The sequence below is a fragment of the Panthera tigris genome, chromosome A1 (genome assembly GCF_018350195.1).
Source record: "Panthera tigris isolate Pti1 chromosome A1, P.tigris_Pti1_mat1.1, whole genome shotgun sequence".
Lineage (NCBI taxonomy): Eukaryota > Metazoa > Chordata > Mammalia > Carnivora > Felidae > Panthera > Panthera tigris.
The window spans coordinates 1,521,360-1,541,170 of NC_056660.1; the positions used below are offsets into that span (position 1 = coordinate 1,521,360).

Here is a 19,811-nt window from a genome sequence, read left to right on the forward strand (position 1 = left end):
CAGACTTGATTTCTTTTAAAATGACAGCTGAGGGGGCACCTGGGTGGCTCAGTCGGTTAAGTGACTAACTTGGCTCAGGTCACGATCTCGCCATTCACGGGTGTGAGCTGACAGCACAGAGACTGTGTCTCCCTCTCTCTCTACTCCTCCCCCACTCACACTCTGTCCCTCTCTCTCAAAAATAAATAAACATTTAAAAAATAAAAAAAGTAATAGTAATAAAATGACAGCTAGGATTCCATAATCCTGAAGCAGCAAGGACAACTGAGGCACCACTACCCTGAAACAAGCACTTCACACCCACAGTAAAGACTGCCTTCTGACAACACACAGAAATCTGCTTATACGACACTTAGCCAGTTAGCCTGGATATCTCCACGCCTCAGAGACTCTGCTTTCTTTTACTTTTTTAATTTCTTAAAAATGTTTTTTTCGTTTTGAGAGAGAGAGAGAGAGAGAGAGAGAGAGAGAGAATCCCAAGCAGTCCCTGCACTGTCAGCGCAGAGCCCAATACGGGGCTCAGTCTCACCAAACCTGAGATCATAACCTGAGCTGAAATCAAGAGCCAGGCACCCAACCGACTGAGCCACCCAGGTGCCCCGAGACACTCTTCTTTCTTCATAGACACCTAGTTCTCTGAGTCTCATCCTTGGAGCCACATCAGTGAACTCAATTATTAGGCTCTTGTTTGTTGTATACATCAAGAATTGTTGGTAGGCATGAGATTTTAGAGGTAGACTTAAAGCAGAAAGAATGACCCAAGACCAGAGAGAGAGAGAGAGAGAGAGAGAGAGAGAGAGAGAGAGATTGATTTAAAAGGGAAAGCGGCAAAAGCAAACAAATGCTTTATACCAGCTGCATGAGTAGCATACTTGAGTGATAGGCAGCCAGTGTTATTAATTTCATTTTTATGTGTGCCTTTGAGTTGGGTTACTTTACCATTAGAAGGCCAAGAGCTTGCCTTTTTCATCCTTGGAAAGTCATCAGTCATGATAATGTTCACTCATTATTTATTTGGCTGATCCCTCTTTGGCAAACAACATACTACAAAATTAATGGTTGGACTTTAGTGAGTGCTCCCTAGTTATAAATTAGAGTCTCTTACTTGAACTGTGCTTTGTTCATGCTGCCGTTTATGATACCCACACTATCACATCCCCCAGTGCTACCATTAGTGTGGGTACAACTTGAAATACCTCATGCCTCCTTGCGTGTTACACATTAATTTCAACTTGTTAATGACTGGAGGTTTTGTGTTGTGAGTGGAATGGGACTCTTTCATTAGGGTAATTTATAATCCAACATCCATTTATTTTAGACAGATTGAAAATATTGGCAGGCTAAAGTTAATTTGTAACTTGCAAGTAAGAGATCTTACAGCTTTAAGCACAAAGTACGATACTTCTGTTAAACTGTGAGTATGGGGTCTGTCTACAATTTGGTATCTAAAGATCCTTCCAAAGGCCAAGATGATGATTTCTCCAGACAGGATTGGTGCCAGTTGGAAAAACAGTGTGTGTGTGTTTTTTATATTAAGAAATATGAATCTCTTTTAAGTGGCTCTAAAAGGGGAGAGTACAATATATTTGATGTAGAATATGCAAATTAGGGCTATTCAGTCTTTCTTGCAATTTTCAACACAAAGTGAGCCCCCGAGAAACATCCAGGTAGGAGTATAAATTGGTGCTGTGTCATACAAACAGTAAAAGAAAAGAAGGTTGGAACTTCAGTGATCATATTTTCACAATATTGAGTGGTGATTATACTCCCAATAAGTAGAAAAAGTATTATAACTGGTTTGTTATTTGAAAGATGAGAAAAAATTTGTCACTCTATTTTCAAGCTAATTTGCTTTTCACTTTTAGGCAGAAAAGAATCATGATACTTTTAAATATGTAACAGACAATGACTGCATTTCATGGTATTTTTCTGGGAAGCTTAGGGGAAAGGTTTTCACAGTGTCTAAATTACTTATTAGAGAAATCAAGTTGTGTCATACTGGGGTGGGAACCCAGTGGTGAGCAGGACTTGGGTTAACTTTTACAAATAAGTAATAACTATAAAATTGTGCTGTGTGTACTCATAGTGGAAGGTCAACATACTCCAGGCATGCACAGGACCTAACATGAGCTAGGTGTTATGGAGGGAGCTATGTCCCCTCAAATTCATATATTCAAGCCCTAACCCCTAGTGCTTTAGAATGTGACTGTATCTGGCTAAAGAGGTAAGTGGGTTAAAATGAAGGCTTTAGGGTGGGTCTTAGTCTAATCTGACTGGTGTCCTTATAAGAAAAGATTGGGGGGCGCCTGGGTGGCTCAGTCGGTTGAGTGTCCGACTTCGGCTCAGGTCATGATCTCGCACTCCGTGAGTTCGAGCCCCGCGTCGGGCTCTGGGCTGACAGCTCAGAGCCTGGAGCCTGTTTCAGATTCTGTGTCTCCCTCTCTCTGACCCTCCCCTGCTCACGCTCTGTCTCTCTCTGTCTCAGGAATAAATAGTTAAAAAAAAAAAAATTAAAAAAAAAAAAGAAAAGATTGGGACCCACAGAGAGAGACTAGGGGTCTCCCATGCACAGAGGGACATCCCTGTGAAGCCGCAGCCAGGGGCAGCCATCTGCAAAACAAGGACAGCAGCAGCAGAAACCAACCCTGTGGACACTTCGATCATGGACTTCCAGCCTCCAGAACTGTGAGAAAATCCATTTCTGTAGTTTAAACCACCCAGGTTGTGCTATTTTGTTGTTGCAGCCCTAGCAGATGAATACACCAAGGATTAAGGAAGGCAGCCTGGAGAGAGGGGTGGCTAGGCTAAGAGGATGGTAGGAAAGGCCCTTTTAGGAAAAGAAAAGGGGCCTAGAGGTAAGAGAGATCATGACACCTGCCAGCGTCTTGAAAGTCGTTAAATATCCCTGGGGCACAATGTGCAAGCGAGGAGGGCAAAAGAAGGGGAAGTGTCATGGACATTTGTCATTTTTGGCTGTCTAACAACTGAACACTCTCTCCATTTTACAAGAATCCCAAAATCGGCAGGAGGAAGCTTAAGGACAGCACATACCCTGTCTTTAAGCTCCCTGGAAGCCAGAACATGTACTGACCTCAACCTAGTCAGCTCATGTTCCCATCTGGGACTTTGACTCTGGATGGAGAACAATGAAGGGCAGGATGGCTAGAAATTGTACACGGGGTCGATGGTAGAAACTAGTGTCCAGTGGCAAGGAAGAAAGTGCCAGAAACAACAGAATACAGCTCTGTGGCAGCAAGAGTTCCATGACAAGATGACAGCTATCAAGGCGAGGGCAGGTCAAGGTGTCAAGATGGCAGAGGCCAGTAGCCGCAGACTAAGTAAGGTGACCAACTTTCCCAGGCTTGCCCGGGACTTTCCCGGTTTGATAATCAAAAATCCCTCATCCTGGGAACTCCCTAGTCCAGAGCAAAACCGGGAGGGTTGCTCTCCATAATTTAGACAGATTGTTGCTGAGGTATGATTTTGACTGCGTCTTACTCCCTGGGCTTCTTTTGCTTTTCCAAGCCTCATTCCTTAACCTCTCTGACAATTCTGCGAGTTGCCTGATATCTTTCCAAAAAATTTCCTTTCTGCTTATTAGCATGAATTGGTTTTTCTTGGCTGCAGCAAAGAATCCCGAGTACTCAGACTATGACGGGCCTTATAAACAATGTTGTGAGTTTAGACTCTGTCCAGAGATCAAGGCAGAGTGGCGAGTGAGGACACCCAAATGTTCTAAGCAGGGAATCCTGTGATCAGATTGTCACTTAAGGATGATCGCTTTGGCTACAGTGGGACAATACATTGAACGAGAGCAAGATGCAAGAGTAAAGAGGAAGCGGAGAGGAGAATTAGGACGTTACGGTAACCAGACAGACAAGCGAAGATGGCTGCCCAGACGCTCTAGGTGGCAGGGAGATGGAGACCGGGGGAATGCTGGAGAGAAATGTGGCAGGCCCGACAGAATTACTGATGGATGACACACAACACAGACCTTTGAGACAACTGACCTGGAGATCACGAGAGCACCGATCCAATGTCGAAAGCCAGACTGAACATACCCACCCTCCACCACCTTCCACGGAATAAATAATGTCCACAACGCTGGTGCTCATTTGCTGCTGTGCCAGCCACTGCCGATGACCTGAAACTGCCATCAACAGCTGACCGTGAAGAAAGGGAACATGGCATTTCTTGCAGCTCCAGCGGAATTCTGTGAGGACTATGTGCCCAAGCCCTCCCAGAGAGGGTCTGGTCTACATCCATCCCCTCTCACATTCCTGTTTTCCTTGGGCCAGTCATTCCAGTCAGCAGCCATACCCTGGCCCAAACTGTCCCCAAGTCCACTGGAATTTTCGTCCTGCGCTTGATAGTGTCCCCACATCTTAAAACTCTTTTCCCAGTGTTCTCCCGCCTCTCTGCTTTAATGGGGAAAACTGGCCGTCCTCTGAGGACCATGCTTCCTGTGAAGGCCCGTCAGGTCACTCTCTCACAACTCAGGGATCTCAGAGTCAGAAAGTAGAGTTAGTAAGTAGCTTCTCCTCGACTTCCCCACACTGCTTCCAGACCATCAGTTGCCCACCCTCTTGCGAACCTTCTGTGGCTGTGAATCTCAGGCCATACTTTTTTTCAAACCTCTTCCGACTTTCTCCTTCCTTTGCCTCTTCCCCGCCCCCACCCCCACCACCACTGGCTCAGTATATATACCTTATTCCAGTGACTTCAACTCTGGACTCCTAATCCCGGATGGCTTCCTCCCGATCACACCTATCATCGAATCCTGGGCCTCGTTACCATCTCAACACTGCACTACTTTCAGAATGGCTTGCTCAGAAAGCCTACTCTCCAACCTGTTGCAATTGTTCCTCCGACCCCATCAGCACTTCTGACCTGACTGCTCAACTTTTTTCTTATTCACTAGTTCCCTTCAGTTTGGTTCCCTTATTATTCGTATTCAATTTCACCATTATAACTCGTTTTTCCCTCTGCCCTTTCTTTGCAACTGACTAATGAATTCCAACCCTGGGTGAATCCTGCCATTGCCTTTTTCTGTGTCTGTACTTAATGAAAATCCAATGGAGAAAATGGGACTGGGAGAGTACCAGACAACAGGGTAGATGAGCATCAATACCAATTCATGATCATCAAGGTCGACAGAGCACACACACTTCCTAAGCAGTATTGCTGTATTTCTCTAGTTAGTGTGTCCTCTTTTCTGCTCACTCTATACCTTCTCCCCTTTTTGCAAAAGTCCCAGTCCCCTTAGTCTCAGCTACCTCTCCTGCATCCTCAAACTCTTTCTACTGGATTATTTCCATTAGCAATCAGGCATGCTCTAGTATCTTCCATTTTATTTATTTATTTATTTATGTATTTATTTATTTATTTATTTAAATGTTTATTTATTTTTGAGAGAGACAGAGACAGAATGTGAGTGGGTTAGGGGCAGAGAGAGAGGGAGACACAGAATCGGAAGCAGGCTCCAGCCTATGAGCTGTCAGCACAGAGCCTGACGCGGGGCTTGAACTCACGAGCCGTGAGATCATGACCTGAGCCGAAGTCAGACACTCAACCGACTGAGCCACCCAGGCGCCCCAAAGTATCTTCCATTTTAAAAAACAAACCAACAAAAACTCTACTTGGACTCCCAAACCCCTTGCCGTCCAGTACTGCCTTACCCTTTCTTCCCATTCACAGTCAGGCTTCCTTAGTTTCAATAACCAGTCACTACTTTACCACCAGTTACCATTAAATTTGGCCCAGTCTTCTATACCACCATTCGGTGAAAGGGCTCTTGCTACGTCAACAGTGACCTTCATACTGCCGGATACAACTTGCTTGATCTCTTATCAACATGGAACATCATTGTCCATCCCTTCTTTTTGACTCGGTTTCTTTCTTAGCTTCTCTTGCTTTCATTTTCCTGGTTTTGCTTCAATGTGTCAGGCTATTAACGAGAATCATTAGGGGATCCTTTTCTATAAAACCATTAAATTGTAAGTTTCTAAGTTCTAGGCTCTCTTTTCTTGTCCCTCCACATGCTCCTCCCCAGTAACAACCTCACCCACTCCCAGGCTTCAAATCCATCAATTTTGGGAGGCTGTGAATACCACATGTATACCTCCAGATGGAATCTCTTCTCGGAGCTTTATGTCTATATATACACTTGCCCACTCAAACACCTCTATTTGCACATTTTACAGACATCTGAAACTCAACATGTTCATGTTCAAAATTAATTTCCTTTCTCAAATTTCCTTCTCCCCTAGTGTTCTCCACATTAATAAGTGGCACTGGCTTTTCCCCTGTTGCTTATGCCGAACATAAGATTCATGCTTGTTGTTCTCATTCACCCCTGCCTCTATATGTGATTCATTACAAGCCCTGGCAATTTATTCAATAAATATTATTGACAGCCAACTACTTTCAGGCACTTCCCTGGGCACTAGGATATAGTCTACAACAAAAAAGACAAAATCTCTGTCCTCTGGAGCTTTGAGATATACAAGCTATGTGACCCTAACATTTTGTCTGGCAATATAGATGTACGTGCAATAAGAAGGAGCTGCATTACAATATTTAAAATGAACGAGATGATTGACCACTCTCTGGGTAAGTAACTGTATCATGCTTAAAGAGCAGCCAAATATAAAGGAACTTGAATTTGTTTCCAATAGGTTTTGTGTGTGTGTGTGTGTGTGTGTGGGAAGGCTAGAAATTTATAGCCTGGAGACCTAAAGAGATAACAAAAATTGTCTTATATACAACAACTTGAGCGAAGGGTTATACAGTGTTCACTAATTAATTCAACAAATATATAATAAACATATGCTTTAAGCTAAACATTGTAGCTCGATGAAAAATTGTGTAAGAGTTTACCCTCTTGCCAGGCTAACAAGCTAACACAGCTTCCTAAGTGCTGGCAGAAAGTACTGGGATCAGAGACAGAGGACTTTGATTATTCACAGCACAGCAAGCAGCCTGAGCTTCGTATCCCTTCAGTTCTCCTTGCCTCCCAAGTCCCGTGATGGTAGTCCAGGCGGGTGCTGCACATGCGATGGGTTTGTATCACTGCTGAGGAAGCCTGAGCTTAGGAAACTTCAGTCTTTCATCATGGACTTCAGGCCAAAGTGTCCAGGCTTTGCCTCAGAGGGCGACATTAAATCTTTGATATACTTGACAGCAACAAATCTGACTTTGGCATTGGAGGGAGATGGTCATCTCATTCTTCCAAAGCTGTTTCCTTTACAAATATCCTTGAAGAAATAGTTCTATTGGTCAGAGTGCTCCACAGAAAGAGAACCCAAAGAATGCATATATAAAGACTTATTTTAAGGAATTGACTACTGTAATTGTGGGACTGACAAGTCCAAAATCTGCGGGGCAGGCCAAAACGCTGCAGACCTAGGGAAGAGATGATGTGGCAGCTGGGGTCTGAAGGCATTCCAGAGGCAGAATTTCCTCCTCCTCCAGGGACCTAAGTCTTCTCTTGAGTCTGTCAACGGATTAGGTGAGGCCCACCTGCATTTCGGAGGGTAATCTGCTGTACCCAAAGTCTAGTACATCTTAAAAAATCCTCACTGCAACACCTCCACTGCTGTTTGACAAAAAAACTAGGTACTATGGACTAGTCCAGTTGACTCATTAAATTAACCGCCACAGTAGTCCAGAGATGATCATTAAAAAATTGTCTCCCAACGTATACTTAATGTTTGAAATTCATTAATTACAGTGTCTACATTTCCCCTGCATGATCCCCATTAATCTTCAAAATTTAAAACTAATGATATTAAACAATTATGAATTTCTCATGCATACTGTGCCTTTATTAAATTTTACTACGAACCTGGTTCTAGGTAGTTGGGACACAGAGTTTCAGTTCCTACCCTTTAAGGCACTCATCCGACAAGAGTACATTAAGAGCTTGGATAAGGTGTGCACAGCATGCTGTGGGAACACCTAGTGCAGACATTAGGAAGGAGAAAAGGAAGGAGCCGAGGCCTCGAAGACAGGCATCTCATCTGAGTCACTGCACAGGGTGACCAAAGGGAGCCCATGATGACACGGAACACTGGCTTCCAAGCTCACAAGATCTGCGTGGTGGCTCCAGCAGATATTTTATAATAACCTCGTCTCATCCCTGGGTAATCCTTCCGGCTGATTTCATCAGGATTTACAGACTGTGGATTTCTTTCCTCCCAAGTACTCCAAGCAGAGGCGGCGCAACGGAGCCCCCCCTCCTACCCCTTCCACGCTCGCCGCCCGCGCCTCTAACCGCGTCCGGCCCCCGGCCGGCCACGCCCCCTTCCGCCCCCGCCCCTCCTCGCTCCTCTCCGGTTCCGCCCCCTCCTCCTCCTCCCCCGCCCTGGCGCGGAGGACTGTGGGAGCCGCTTCCTTGGATTCCGCGCGTGGCAACGACTTGGCGCCGCGCTCTGGCCTACGCGGGCTCTTAGTAGGTTGTCGAGAAGGCCGCGTCGTCCCCGCTAGACTCGCGGCCGCCCCGCTCCCCCTCACCGCGAGGTAGGAGAAGGGCCTCGGGACTGAGAGCGCCAGGGGCCGGCGCGGGCGGCGCGGGGAGGGGGCTTCGTTGGCGGAGGGGCTCTGCCCCGCCCACCGGCTCTTCCTCCGGTCCCGGCCCCTCCGGGCCTTTGCAGGCCCCGCAGAAACGCGGCCGTGGGTTCGCGGACGTGGATTCCCGTGGCGGGCGAGTTTGTGTTGCCCCCCTTAGCGGGGCGGGGTGGCTGTCCCGAACCGCAGTCCCACGGCAGCCGGCAGATTCGAACCCAGATTCGACCTGGCCACCAGCTGTTGAATTTCATAGCGGATGACACCGCGAACGTTCGTGTGTGTGTGTGTGTGTGTGTGTGTGTGTGTGTGTGTCTTGTGTAAAGCTTTTGAGATTTTCTCATGCAAGGTTTAATTCGCGAAATAACAACACACCAGAAGGCGTAAACCTGTACTCAGTCGCACAAAGATGAAACAGAATTCCAGAGACTTGAAGGATTGTTTTTCCAAGATTCTTTCTAGAGCTAAAATTCCACTCTTCCTTTTTTTACCGGGTGGATTTTCTGGTTGTGAGCTTTTGCGGAACTACAGCAGGCATCTTGGATGTAGACTGTCCGGCATAGTCAATAGAAGAGCATCATAAAAAAATAACTTCAGCATTAAAAAAAAAAAAAAAGGTGTTACTGGCATTTAATGTGTGTCCCCAGATTGTTTCAACACGAATAGCTTGTTACGTGTGTACACTGCTTTTGAAAACCCTAAATTGTATTTGTTCTGCCACCCCCAGCTATCACCTATGGGTGCTTCACTTTCCTGGCCTCACTTTCTACATCTTCACAATTAATTTGCTCACTCGAGGTCTTTTCAGCAAAAGTCTCAGATGTAAACTAATTCCGGTGTGGTTGCAACCCGGCAAGAAGGATATCTGCTTCTGAAAGTTGCTTGTTTTCATGACATGCATGTAAGCTGAACTGACCTAAATAGGGCTCATAATCAGCCCTCCTTTGGCGTAGTAGTCCTCAGACCTGCGTCATCAGCAACACTTGGGAACTTGCTGGAAATGCACATCGCCAGGGATAAAGGCCGTGGTGAGGACTCCCAGCCAGGGCTTAAGGAATCTCAAACTCTGCTGGTGGGGGAGTAACAATGTGTATTTTAACAAGCCCCTAGGTTTGTCATGCATGCTAAAGTTGGAGAACCACTGGTTTAGCATTATCTAGTTAAAATATTTTCTATATCTTATACCAGTGACTTTTATTTAAAAAATTTTTTAAGTGTGTTTGTTTTCTTTTTTTTTTTAACTTTATTTATTTTGAAAGAGAGAGAGAGAGTGGGGGCGGGGCAGAGAGAGAGAGGGAGAGGAAGAATCCACACTGTCACTGTCGGCGCTGGACCCCGAGATAATGATTTGAGCGGAAATCAAGAGTTGGAAACTTAACCAACTGAGCCACCCACGCACCCCTATTTTTAAAACTTTTATTTACTGAAGTATAGTCAACATGCATATTATATTAAAAAAATTTTTTTAATGTCTGTTTTTGAGAGAAAGAGAGGGAGAGAGAGCACACATAAGCGGGGGAGGGGCAGAGAGAGAGAGAGACAGAATCTGAAGCAGGCTCCAGGTTCTGAGCTGTCAGCATAGAGCCCCATGTGAGACTCGAAATCACAGACTGTGCAAGATCATGACCTGGGCTGAAATTCGACGCCCAGCCCCTGAACCACCCAGGCACCCCATGACACTTTCATTTGAAATTTACATGCATTGCAGAATGATCACCACAATCTAATTACCATCTGTCACCAGAGTTACTACAATATTATGACTATGGTCTGTATGCTGTAATTTACATCCCTATGACTTATTTATTTTAGAACTGGGAATTTGTATACCAGTGACTTTTAATACCTTTGATGGTATTTGGAATAAACGTTTCTATCTGATATTTTTTCTCCCATAGTAGTGAATTTTCATCTTTAAAAAGTAATGAAAAATTAACTCAAGACCTAAATGTAGGAGTTAAACCATAAAATTGTTAAAACAAGTGTAAAGCTTCTTAACCTGGGGTTAGGCAGTGGTTTTTTCAGATGAGACACTGAAAGCACGAGCAACCGAAGAGAAAATGGATAAATTATACATCATCAAAATTCAAAGGACACTTCAAAGGGTGGTATCAAGAAAATGAAAGATAAAATATTTGCAAACCATAAATCTGATAAGGGCTAGTATCCAGAATATATAGCTTTAATAACATAGATAAAACAACCCAATTTTTAAAAATGGGCAACGCATCTGAGAAGACATTTCTCCAAAGAGGTATACAATTGTCAATAAGCATATGAACTGATGCTCAACATCATTAGTCATCAAGGAAACGAAAATCAAAAGCATAGAGATACCATTTCATACTCATTAGAATGGCCATGGGGACATTAGCAAGTGTTAGCTAGGACATAGAGAAATCGAAACCTTCATACATTGCTGGCAGAGTGTGAAATGTGCAGCCACTTTGGAAGAGTCTAGCAGCTCCGCCAAGAGTTAAACCAGAGTTGCCATATGACTCAATGCCATTCCTAGGTATACACTCGATATCGATAGAATTGAAAATTTATGTTCGCACTAAACGTACACACATGTTCATAGCAGCATTATTTATAATAAAGTGAAACAATCCAGCTGTCCATTAACTGATAGATAAAATATTGTATATGCATACGATGGCATATTATTCAGCCATAAAAAGGAATGAAGTACTGACGCATGCTACAACACGGATAAACCTTGAAAACATGCTAAGTGAAAGAAGCCAGTCAAAAGGCTACATGTTGGATGATTCCATTTGACTGATGAAAAAAATTTGATTGATGATTCCATATGAAATGTCCAGAATTGGCAAATCCGTAGAGACAGAGTAGATTAGTGAGATAGGCTAAGTGGGAGGAGGGAGGAATGGAGACTGGCTGCTAAAAGGGTCCCAAATTTCTTAATGGGGTGTTGAAAATGTTCTGGAAGTAGATAGTGGTGGTAGTTGCATACTAAAAAAACACTGAATTGTACACCTTAAAGTAAGTTTTATAGTATGTGAATTATAAAAAATTGATAATTTTATATTTCACATAAAAATATTTTTTTAAGTTTGAGAGAAAGTTCATGCGCATGTGTGTGAACAGGGGAGAAGCAGAGAGAGAGGGGCAGAGAGAGAGGGACAGAGAGAATCCCAAGCAGGCTCCGCGTTGTCTTAACGGAGCCCTACCCAGGGCTGGAACTCACCGTGACATTGTGACCTGAGCCAAAATCAAGAGTTGGACACTTAACTGACAGCCACCCAGGCACCCCCACATAAAAATAATTTTTAAAAGGTTACAAGTAGCCATGTATGTTTGGCCTTATACTGAGCAATAAGATTAAGCTGAAATTTTTGTAGGAATTTACTGGCACACTTAAAATTGTACCAACTTAAAAAAAGCACGTATTTAGTTTTTCTTTTTTGTGTGTGTTTTTTTAATTTAAGAGAGAGAGACAGCATGTGTGCCTGCACGTGGGAGAAAGGGACACAGAGAGAGAGAGAGAGAGAGAGAGAGAATCTTAAGCAGGCTCCATGCTAGCATGGAGCCTGACAGGGGGCTTGATCCCACAACCCTGGGATCACGAAATCAAGAGTCGGATGCCCAACCGAGCCACCCAAGTGCCCCTAAAAATATGTATTTCAAGGTAAAGTAATTCAGTATTACATTTCTTGGGTACCTAGCCTGACCCCTCCCCTAAATTGACTAAAAGATTACTCAGTTTGAATGATTCTTTGTCTGAGAATTCTTCCCAAATTCTCTAGTAATCACTGCATTTACAGTATATGTATACAGTAATTAAATTTCCCGCTTCTATTTTACTTTGACATCTGTTTTATTGTGTCTTGCATTTTTCTCAATATTTTATTATGAAAATTTTCAAATGTACAGTAAAGCTTAAAAAATTTTACAGTGAACATCATGCCTGCTACATAGATTCTACCATTAACATTTTCATGTACTTGCTTTATCATATATCTTTCATTTATCCATGTTATTTTTATTTATTTATTTCGAGAAAGTGCACACACGTGTGTGCGTGAGCACAGGTGGGGCAGAGGAAGAGTGAGAGAGAATCTTAAGATTCTCTGTTATTTTTATGCATATCAAACTGAATTATAGATATTAAGCTTTCCCTTAAATACTTAGGTATGCATATTATAGTTTGATATTTATTTACAGTTTTTTCTTTCAAGAAAAAATGTATAATGAAAGGAAAAAAGTATGCATTTGTTGACTTTTTACAAGTGTGATTACCAGTCTGACCCAAACTATTGTCAAGATATAGAATATTTATCACCCTAGAAAATTAAAAAAAAAATTTAATGTTTGTTTATTTTTGGGAGAGAGAGCAAGTGAGAGAGCAAGCCGGGGAAGGGCAGAGAGAGAGAGAGAGAGAGAGAGAGAGAGAGAGAGACAGAATGGCTCCAGGCTCTGAGCTGTCAGCACACAGCCAATGTGGGGCTCGAACCCACAAATCGTGAGATCATGACCTGAGCCAAAGTCAGACACTTAACTGACTTGAGCCACCCCCAGGCGCCCTACCCTAGAAAATTCTATAATCTGCCCTTTTTCATTCAAACTCTAGTCTCCCACGCCTAAACAGCAACCACCCTTCTGATTGTTTTCTACAATAGTTTAGTCTCTTCTAGAATTTTAAATCAACAAAACAGTATATAAGGTTCAGTTTTGTGAGGCTTCTTTCACTTAATTGAGATTCTTCCATTTTATGTATGTCATCGGTGCATTTTTTTTTCTGAATAATATTTTGTTGCATAAATATGCTTATCCATTCTGTTGATGGGCATCTGGTCTGTTTCTAGTTTTTGACTATTATGAATAAACCTCCTGTGAACATTCTTATATAAATATATCTGTAGACCCATGTATTCACTTCTCAGGTAAATACTTGGGAGTGGAATTGCTGGTTCGTAAGAAATATATGTTAATTTTATGAAAGTGCCAGACTTTTTTTTCCAAAATTGTACTATATTACCCTCCCCAACAACAATGTAGGACTCTGGATCACTCCACATCATTGCCGACCTTTTGCGTTGTTGGTTTTTTAAATTGAGCCGTTCTGGTAAGTGTGTGGTGGCTTCTGCCTTGCTTTGCACTTGACTCTTACGTCCCCTGTTCTGCACTTGATGCTAAGCTCTTTGACACTCAGGGCAACTAACTCGTACCTGTGTCTAGTGCCTTTCAATGCAACAGGTGTGGAATAAATGTAAAATGAGAGCAATGAACGAGTGTTTTGACACCTAGTTTTGAGAATTTGACGTGAAAAAAATTAAGTCATAAAAATATGTAGCAATAAACTTGACCAGAAAGGTTGTTAAGTGGTTCTACTTTATTTCAATTAAGGATTATTTTATATACCAAGAACATATTTACACTGCCAATTTTTCATAGGTACAGATGATGCAAAATGTACACCTGGCCCCAGAGACAGATGAAGATGATCTTTATTCTGGTTATAATGACTACAATCCAACCTATGACACTGAGGTAAGAAAATAAAAATAAAAATAAATCTAGTTTTTATGTTGGTCTTTGCTAACCAGCTGGTTCATGAAAACTTTGGATTTGAGGGTTCTGCTTTATTATCTTTAAATTAAGTAAACTGATTAAAAGCCTGGAAAAGTGCTACTTCTGAAGTCTGTACTAACTTCCACTAATAATACTAATTGCAGCAAAAGGGAAAATCATGAGAAAGGTTATAGAAACAAATTAGGGTCGATTATAGACTTGTATTTTCCAGCACTAGCTATCTGAATGTGTAAGTAAAAAGACTTAAATCACTTGAGGTACCTAAAATCAGTTGTTTTTTTTAATTTCCTAAATTTGAAATGTCATGTAGTGATTTTTTTCTTTTAATTAAAATATACAAATATTTTATAGAAAACTTAGGAAATAGAATCACAGAAACTATTACCACCCAGAGGTAAACATTAACTAGCTTATAATGCTTATGTCACCAAACATTTCCCTATGCAAATATATGTGTATCTCTATTTTTGGATAAAATGGTATCATACTGTGTGTACTGTTTTGTAACCTGCTTTTTGTCTTTTATAAATATTCCTTTATGTCAACAAATCTATATCTACTTAATATTTAGTGGGATAGTAAACTAAAAGATGAAATTGTTAAGACAAATAGTTGAATTAAAAAAACTTGAATATTTTATTTTTATTTATTTATTTTTTAAGATTTTTCTCTTAAATTTATTTATTTATTTTGAGAGAGAGAGAAAGCGTATGCCGAGGTGGAACAGAGTGAGGGAGAGAAAGAGAATCCCAAGCAGGCTCTGCACTGTGAGTGCAGAGCCCAAAGCAGGGCTCGAATTCACAAACCGTGAGATCATGACCTGAGCTGAAATCAAGAGTTGGCCACTTAACTGACTGAGCCACCCAGGTGCCCCAATACTTGAATATTTTAAATCTGTTTATATCATTGTGAGACTTTGAGTTTCCAAACTGTAAAACAAAACAAAACCTTTTTATAAAGTTACCTTGAATTGGTGTGTGAAAAGAGTGAGGATGAACGATAGGATTGTTAATTTATTTGCTAGTATATAATAATCAAATATTAGCATTTATAGGACTTTATATGAATTTAGGAAAATCTTATATTCTAGAGTGTTTTATATAGCTTTTAGTCATTTTTCAATTGTTTTTTCCTCTGGAGAAAAATGGTAGTCTGTGAATGTAAGACCTGGAAGGAAAATAGAAACCATTCACTTACTCTATACGAAATAAGGATCTAGGCGATGTGATCATTTAACAGAAAATTTGAAAACTACAGAAGACTGGGGAAAAATGATGTAAATCCCGTCACTCAAAGATCACCTATATTAAGTATATCTATCACCTGACATTGTGGTGTATTCCCCGTCTTCAAATATACACAAGTGTTTCCCTCCCTGTGTGTACTGTGTATACACACAGGTATGATTATATAGACTCCTTTTTAAAAATTTGTATTAAAACATAGATGTTCTCCTGGGTTTGTACAGATTTTGAAAACTATACTGAACTCTCCCCCTTTTTCCCAGTTATAAAGGTTATAAGTATATAAAATGTACATGTTCAGTGTTGAAAACTAAATTACCCAGAATCCCGTCACTCTGAAATAACTATTGTTAACATTTTGTTGCTTTGTCTTTCTTTTATGCATATATTTACAGTTTTATTTTAACATGTTTGGAATGGAACTAGGATTTACTTTTCTGTTTGCTTTTTTACATCCAACTACATTACAAGTAATGTCTCATGATACTAAAGATTTAAATACAGTTGACCCTTGAATTGACCCACCTCCCTCCCCCCATGTAGTCAAAAATCTACATACAACTTTTAACTCCCCCCAAACTTAACTGCTAATAGCCCACTGTTAACCAGAAGCCTTACCAATAAAAAGTCAATTAGCACATATTTTGTATGTTATATATGTCATACACTGTATTGTTACAATAATATCCTTTTTCTTAATTTTTTTAGCTTATTTAGACTATATGGTTTGCGAGTTTTTTCAAGTTGTCACAAATCTCCAAAGAATTTCCCAATATATTTATTGGAAAAAAGTCATATATAGGTAGACCAATGGCAGTTCAAACCTGTGTTGTTCAAGGGTTAACTGTATAATTTTAATTGCTACATTTTATTGAATATGTATAGTTGATTAGAACTGATTTCAGATCATAGGATATTTATTTTCAGTTTTCTGTTGTAAATAACAACTATGCAATGAACAATTTTATACATAAACAATTTTCTCTATTTTTAGCAACATTTCCTTGGCTAAAGCCTCAGAAATAGAATTAATAGATAATGAATATGATCACTTTAAAGCACCAGAGAAACTTCCTAACTTCTCAGGTCATCACAGTGTGGCTTCATTATTTGATTGAAAGTGAATATTCAGGGGCACCTGGGTGGCTCAGTCGGTTGAGAGTCCAACTTCAGCTCAGGTCATGATCTTGCGGTCTGTGAGTTCGAGCCCCGCGTCAGGCTCTGTGCTGACAGCTCAGAGCCTGGAGCCTGCTTCCGATTCTGTGTCTCCCTCTCTCTCTCTCTCTGCCCCTCCCCCGTTCATGCTCTCTCTCTCTCTCTCTCTCTCTCTCTCTCTCTGTCAAAAATAAACAAACATTAAAAAAAAAAAAGTGAATATTCAGAATATCAGACACAAAAATAAATTAAATAGTAAGATAAAAATGACATTTGCTTTACCCATGATTTTCTTATATCTTAATTGGACTAATAACAAGCTTAATATATAAATGAATTAATTGAAATAATTGTTCAGATGTTCATAGATTATGGAAATTGCTAGTAAAATCATGAACAAAGAAAAATTACAAAAGTTGTGGTAGTTTGGTATTTGTAGTCGGAGAGTTTGTTGACAATTTTAGTTTGTCAGTTAGAATTCATTGAATTGATTAATCAAATTTTACTAATTGTATAGGAATATTAGAAGACTTCCTTTTCCTAAAGGATCCACCAGAATAGTATAATTAATGATGCTGAGGGTTACCTTTGGCTTTATACTTCATATGAAAGTTGCCTAGTTTCCATGGCCAACTGAGAATTGTGTACTTATTAATTTTATATAATTGATGTGGAAGGTTATAAAGATTATTTAAGGTAAAAATTAAAGAAGGTTTAGACATAATAAAATCATGTTTGAAGTGCATCACATTAACATCTGGTTATATAAACATTTTACTTTAATTGTTTGCAGAGTTTTTAGAAGTTAATCAGTAGTGATTGTTTTTTGATTTATTGTATTTTTTTTTGATCATCAGCAAGTATATTTTTGTGGGACATAGACTGAAATAAATCAGAGGCAAGTCTGACAATTGCCCATAAGATGTATGGGAAGGCTTACAGCCAGATTTTGTGTTGGTGAAGGAATAGGAGATACAGGCTGGTTAGAAGGTTGGTAGTTGCTAAGATTGGGTGCTTTTGAGAGAGTCAAAAAATGACCTTTGTCCTGGAAACCCAGGAACATTTGTATCTTGCTCTTGACTAATATTACCTTCCTCACGTTTCCCGATGAAGAATAGAAGTATAGGCCGGAATCAGCAAAGCACAGTGACATTTCATCTCAGCTAAGGCTTTGGTTCCAAATGGCACAGCAGGTTGGACCCCATGGAGCTTTTCCACGGGGAAGCTTTTCTTAGCTCCAGTCTGAATTCCAGACTTCACTCCTCCAGTGAAATGAAATGTCCTGCGGTGTTTTCACCTGGGGCTGGTAGCCGTGGTCCCAGCATATGGAAGGATAGAAGGGAGGGAGAGAGGACAGAGAGGAAGGGAGAGGAAGAGTTGCAGTTCTCAATTCTTACTGTTCCAGGTACTTGGAAGAAAGGAACAGAAGAAAGGCCATATCCTTGTGTACTTGATCTTTTCACCAGGCATAATGATACCACACATTTAAACAGTGGCCAGTAAAATACCCTTAAAGTCGACTGACATTACCAAGTAGTCCCCTTCCTAGAAAAGGAAGGAGCCTTATATTTTGGGTAGTGTTATGGGGGAGCTTTGAGGACAGGAGTCCTTGAGCCACTACCTGGATGTCAGCAGATGGGGTAAGTTGAATCATAGAGGATCATGAATACCAAACAGAAGACATGAAACTTATTATTGTTTTCAATTCTCACTTCACGTTGAATGTTAAATTTGCCTTTTCACTTTAGGAATTAGAGAACGACACAGCTTTTCAGGAAGCCGTGAGAACTAGTCATGGCAGAAGACCTCCAGTAAGTGCACGTTTTTTGTTGTGGTAAAAAATACATGACATAAACTTAGCCATCGTAACCATTTTTATTTATTTTATCTTATTTTTAAATTCCAGGTAGTTAACGGTGTTATATTAGTTTCAGACATACAATATAGTGAATCAACAATTCCGTACATCACCTGGTGCTCATCACAGCAAGCGTACTCCTTAATCCCCGTCACCTTTGATCCCATCCCCTTACCTCCCCTCCCGCCCTCCCCCCTCCCTGGTCACCATCAGTTTGTTCTCTATAGCTAAGAGACTGTTTCTTGAGTTTTCTCTTTTTTTCCCTTTGCTCTTTTATTTCTTCAGTTCCACATATGAGTGAAATCATACGGTATTTGTCTTTCTCTGACTGACTTCGGGTAGCATTTTATTCTCTAGCTCCATCCACGTCTTTGCAAACAGAAAGATTTCATTTCATTCCTTTGCAGATAGAAAGATTTCATTCCAGTATTCTATTATATACATATAAATATACATATATATACATATATGTATGTATACATACACACACACACACACCCACACACACTACATCTTTCATCCATTCATCAGTCGATGGATACTTGGGCTGCTTCTGTAATTTGGCTATTGTAAATGATGCTGCTATAAACAAAGGAGTGCGTGTATCCCTTTGAATTAGTGTTTTTGTATCCTTTGGGTAAATACGCAGTAGTGCCATTGCTGGATCATAGAGTGGTTCTATTTTTAACTTTCTGAGGAACCTCCATACTGTTTTCCACAGTGATTGTACCAGTTTGCCTTCCCACCAACAATGCAAGAGAGTTCCTTTTTCTGCACATCTTTGCCCACATCTGTTGTTTCTTGGGTTGGTGATTTGAGCCATTCTGACAGGTGTGAGGTGATAGCTCATTGTAGTTTTGATTTGTATTTCCCTGATGGTAAGTGATGATGAGCATCTTTTCATGTGTCTGTTGGCCATCTGGATGTCTTCTTTGTAAAAATGTCTATTCATATCTTCTGCCTATTTTTTAACTGGATTGTTTGTTGTATGGTGTTGAGTTTTATAAGTTCTTTACATATTTTGGATACTAATCCTTTATTTGATAAAACATCTGCAAATATTTTCTCCCATTCCATAGGTTGCCTTTAATTTTTTAGATTGTTTTCTTTGCTATGCAGAAGCTTTTTTTTTTAAATGTTTATTTATTTTTGAGAGAGAGAGCAGGGGAGTGGCAGAGAGAGAGAGTGTCCCAAGCAGACTCTGCACTGAGAGTGAAGAGCCTGATGTGGGGCTTGAACTCACGAACTGCGAGATCATGCCCTGAGCTGAAGTCAGAGGCTCAACCAGCTGAGCCACCCGGGCACCCTGCTGAAGCTTTTTATTTTGATGAAGTCCCAACAGTTTATTTTTGCTTTAATTTCCCTTGCCTCAGGAGACCTATCTAGAAAAAAAGTTGCTATGGCTGATGCCAGAGAAAATAACTGCCTATGTTTTC

At 40.8% G+C, this 19,811-nt stretch overlaps 1 protein-coding gene across 2 annotated transcripts in view; it reads left to right on the top strand.

The window, feature by feature from the left end:
• The first annotated feature begins 8,373 nt into the window (after nucleotides 1-8,373).
• Nucleotides 8,374-19,811, top strand: part of IFT88 (intraflagellar transport 88) — a 131,919-nt gene continuing 120,481 nt past the window's right edge. The window contains exons 1-3 of one of the 2 annotated variants that reach the window (XM_042977811.1): nucleotides 8,374-8,520; nucleotides 13,971-14,076; nucleotides 18,266-18,328. In XM_042977811.1, the coding sequence (XP_042833745.1) occupies nucleotides 13,987-14,076; nucleotides 18,266-18,328 (153 nt within the window). In that variant the 5' untranslated portion in view covers nucleotides 8,374-8,520; nucleotides 13,971-13,986. The remainder of the gene's footprint in view (nucleotides 8,521-13,970; nucleotides 14,077-18,265; nucleotides 18,329-19,811) is intronic. The other variant, XM_042977735.1, reaches the window with a different exon arrangement.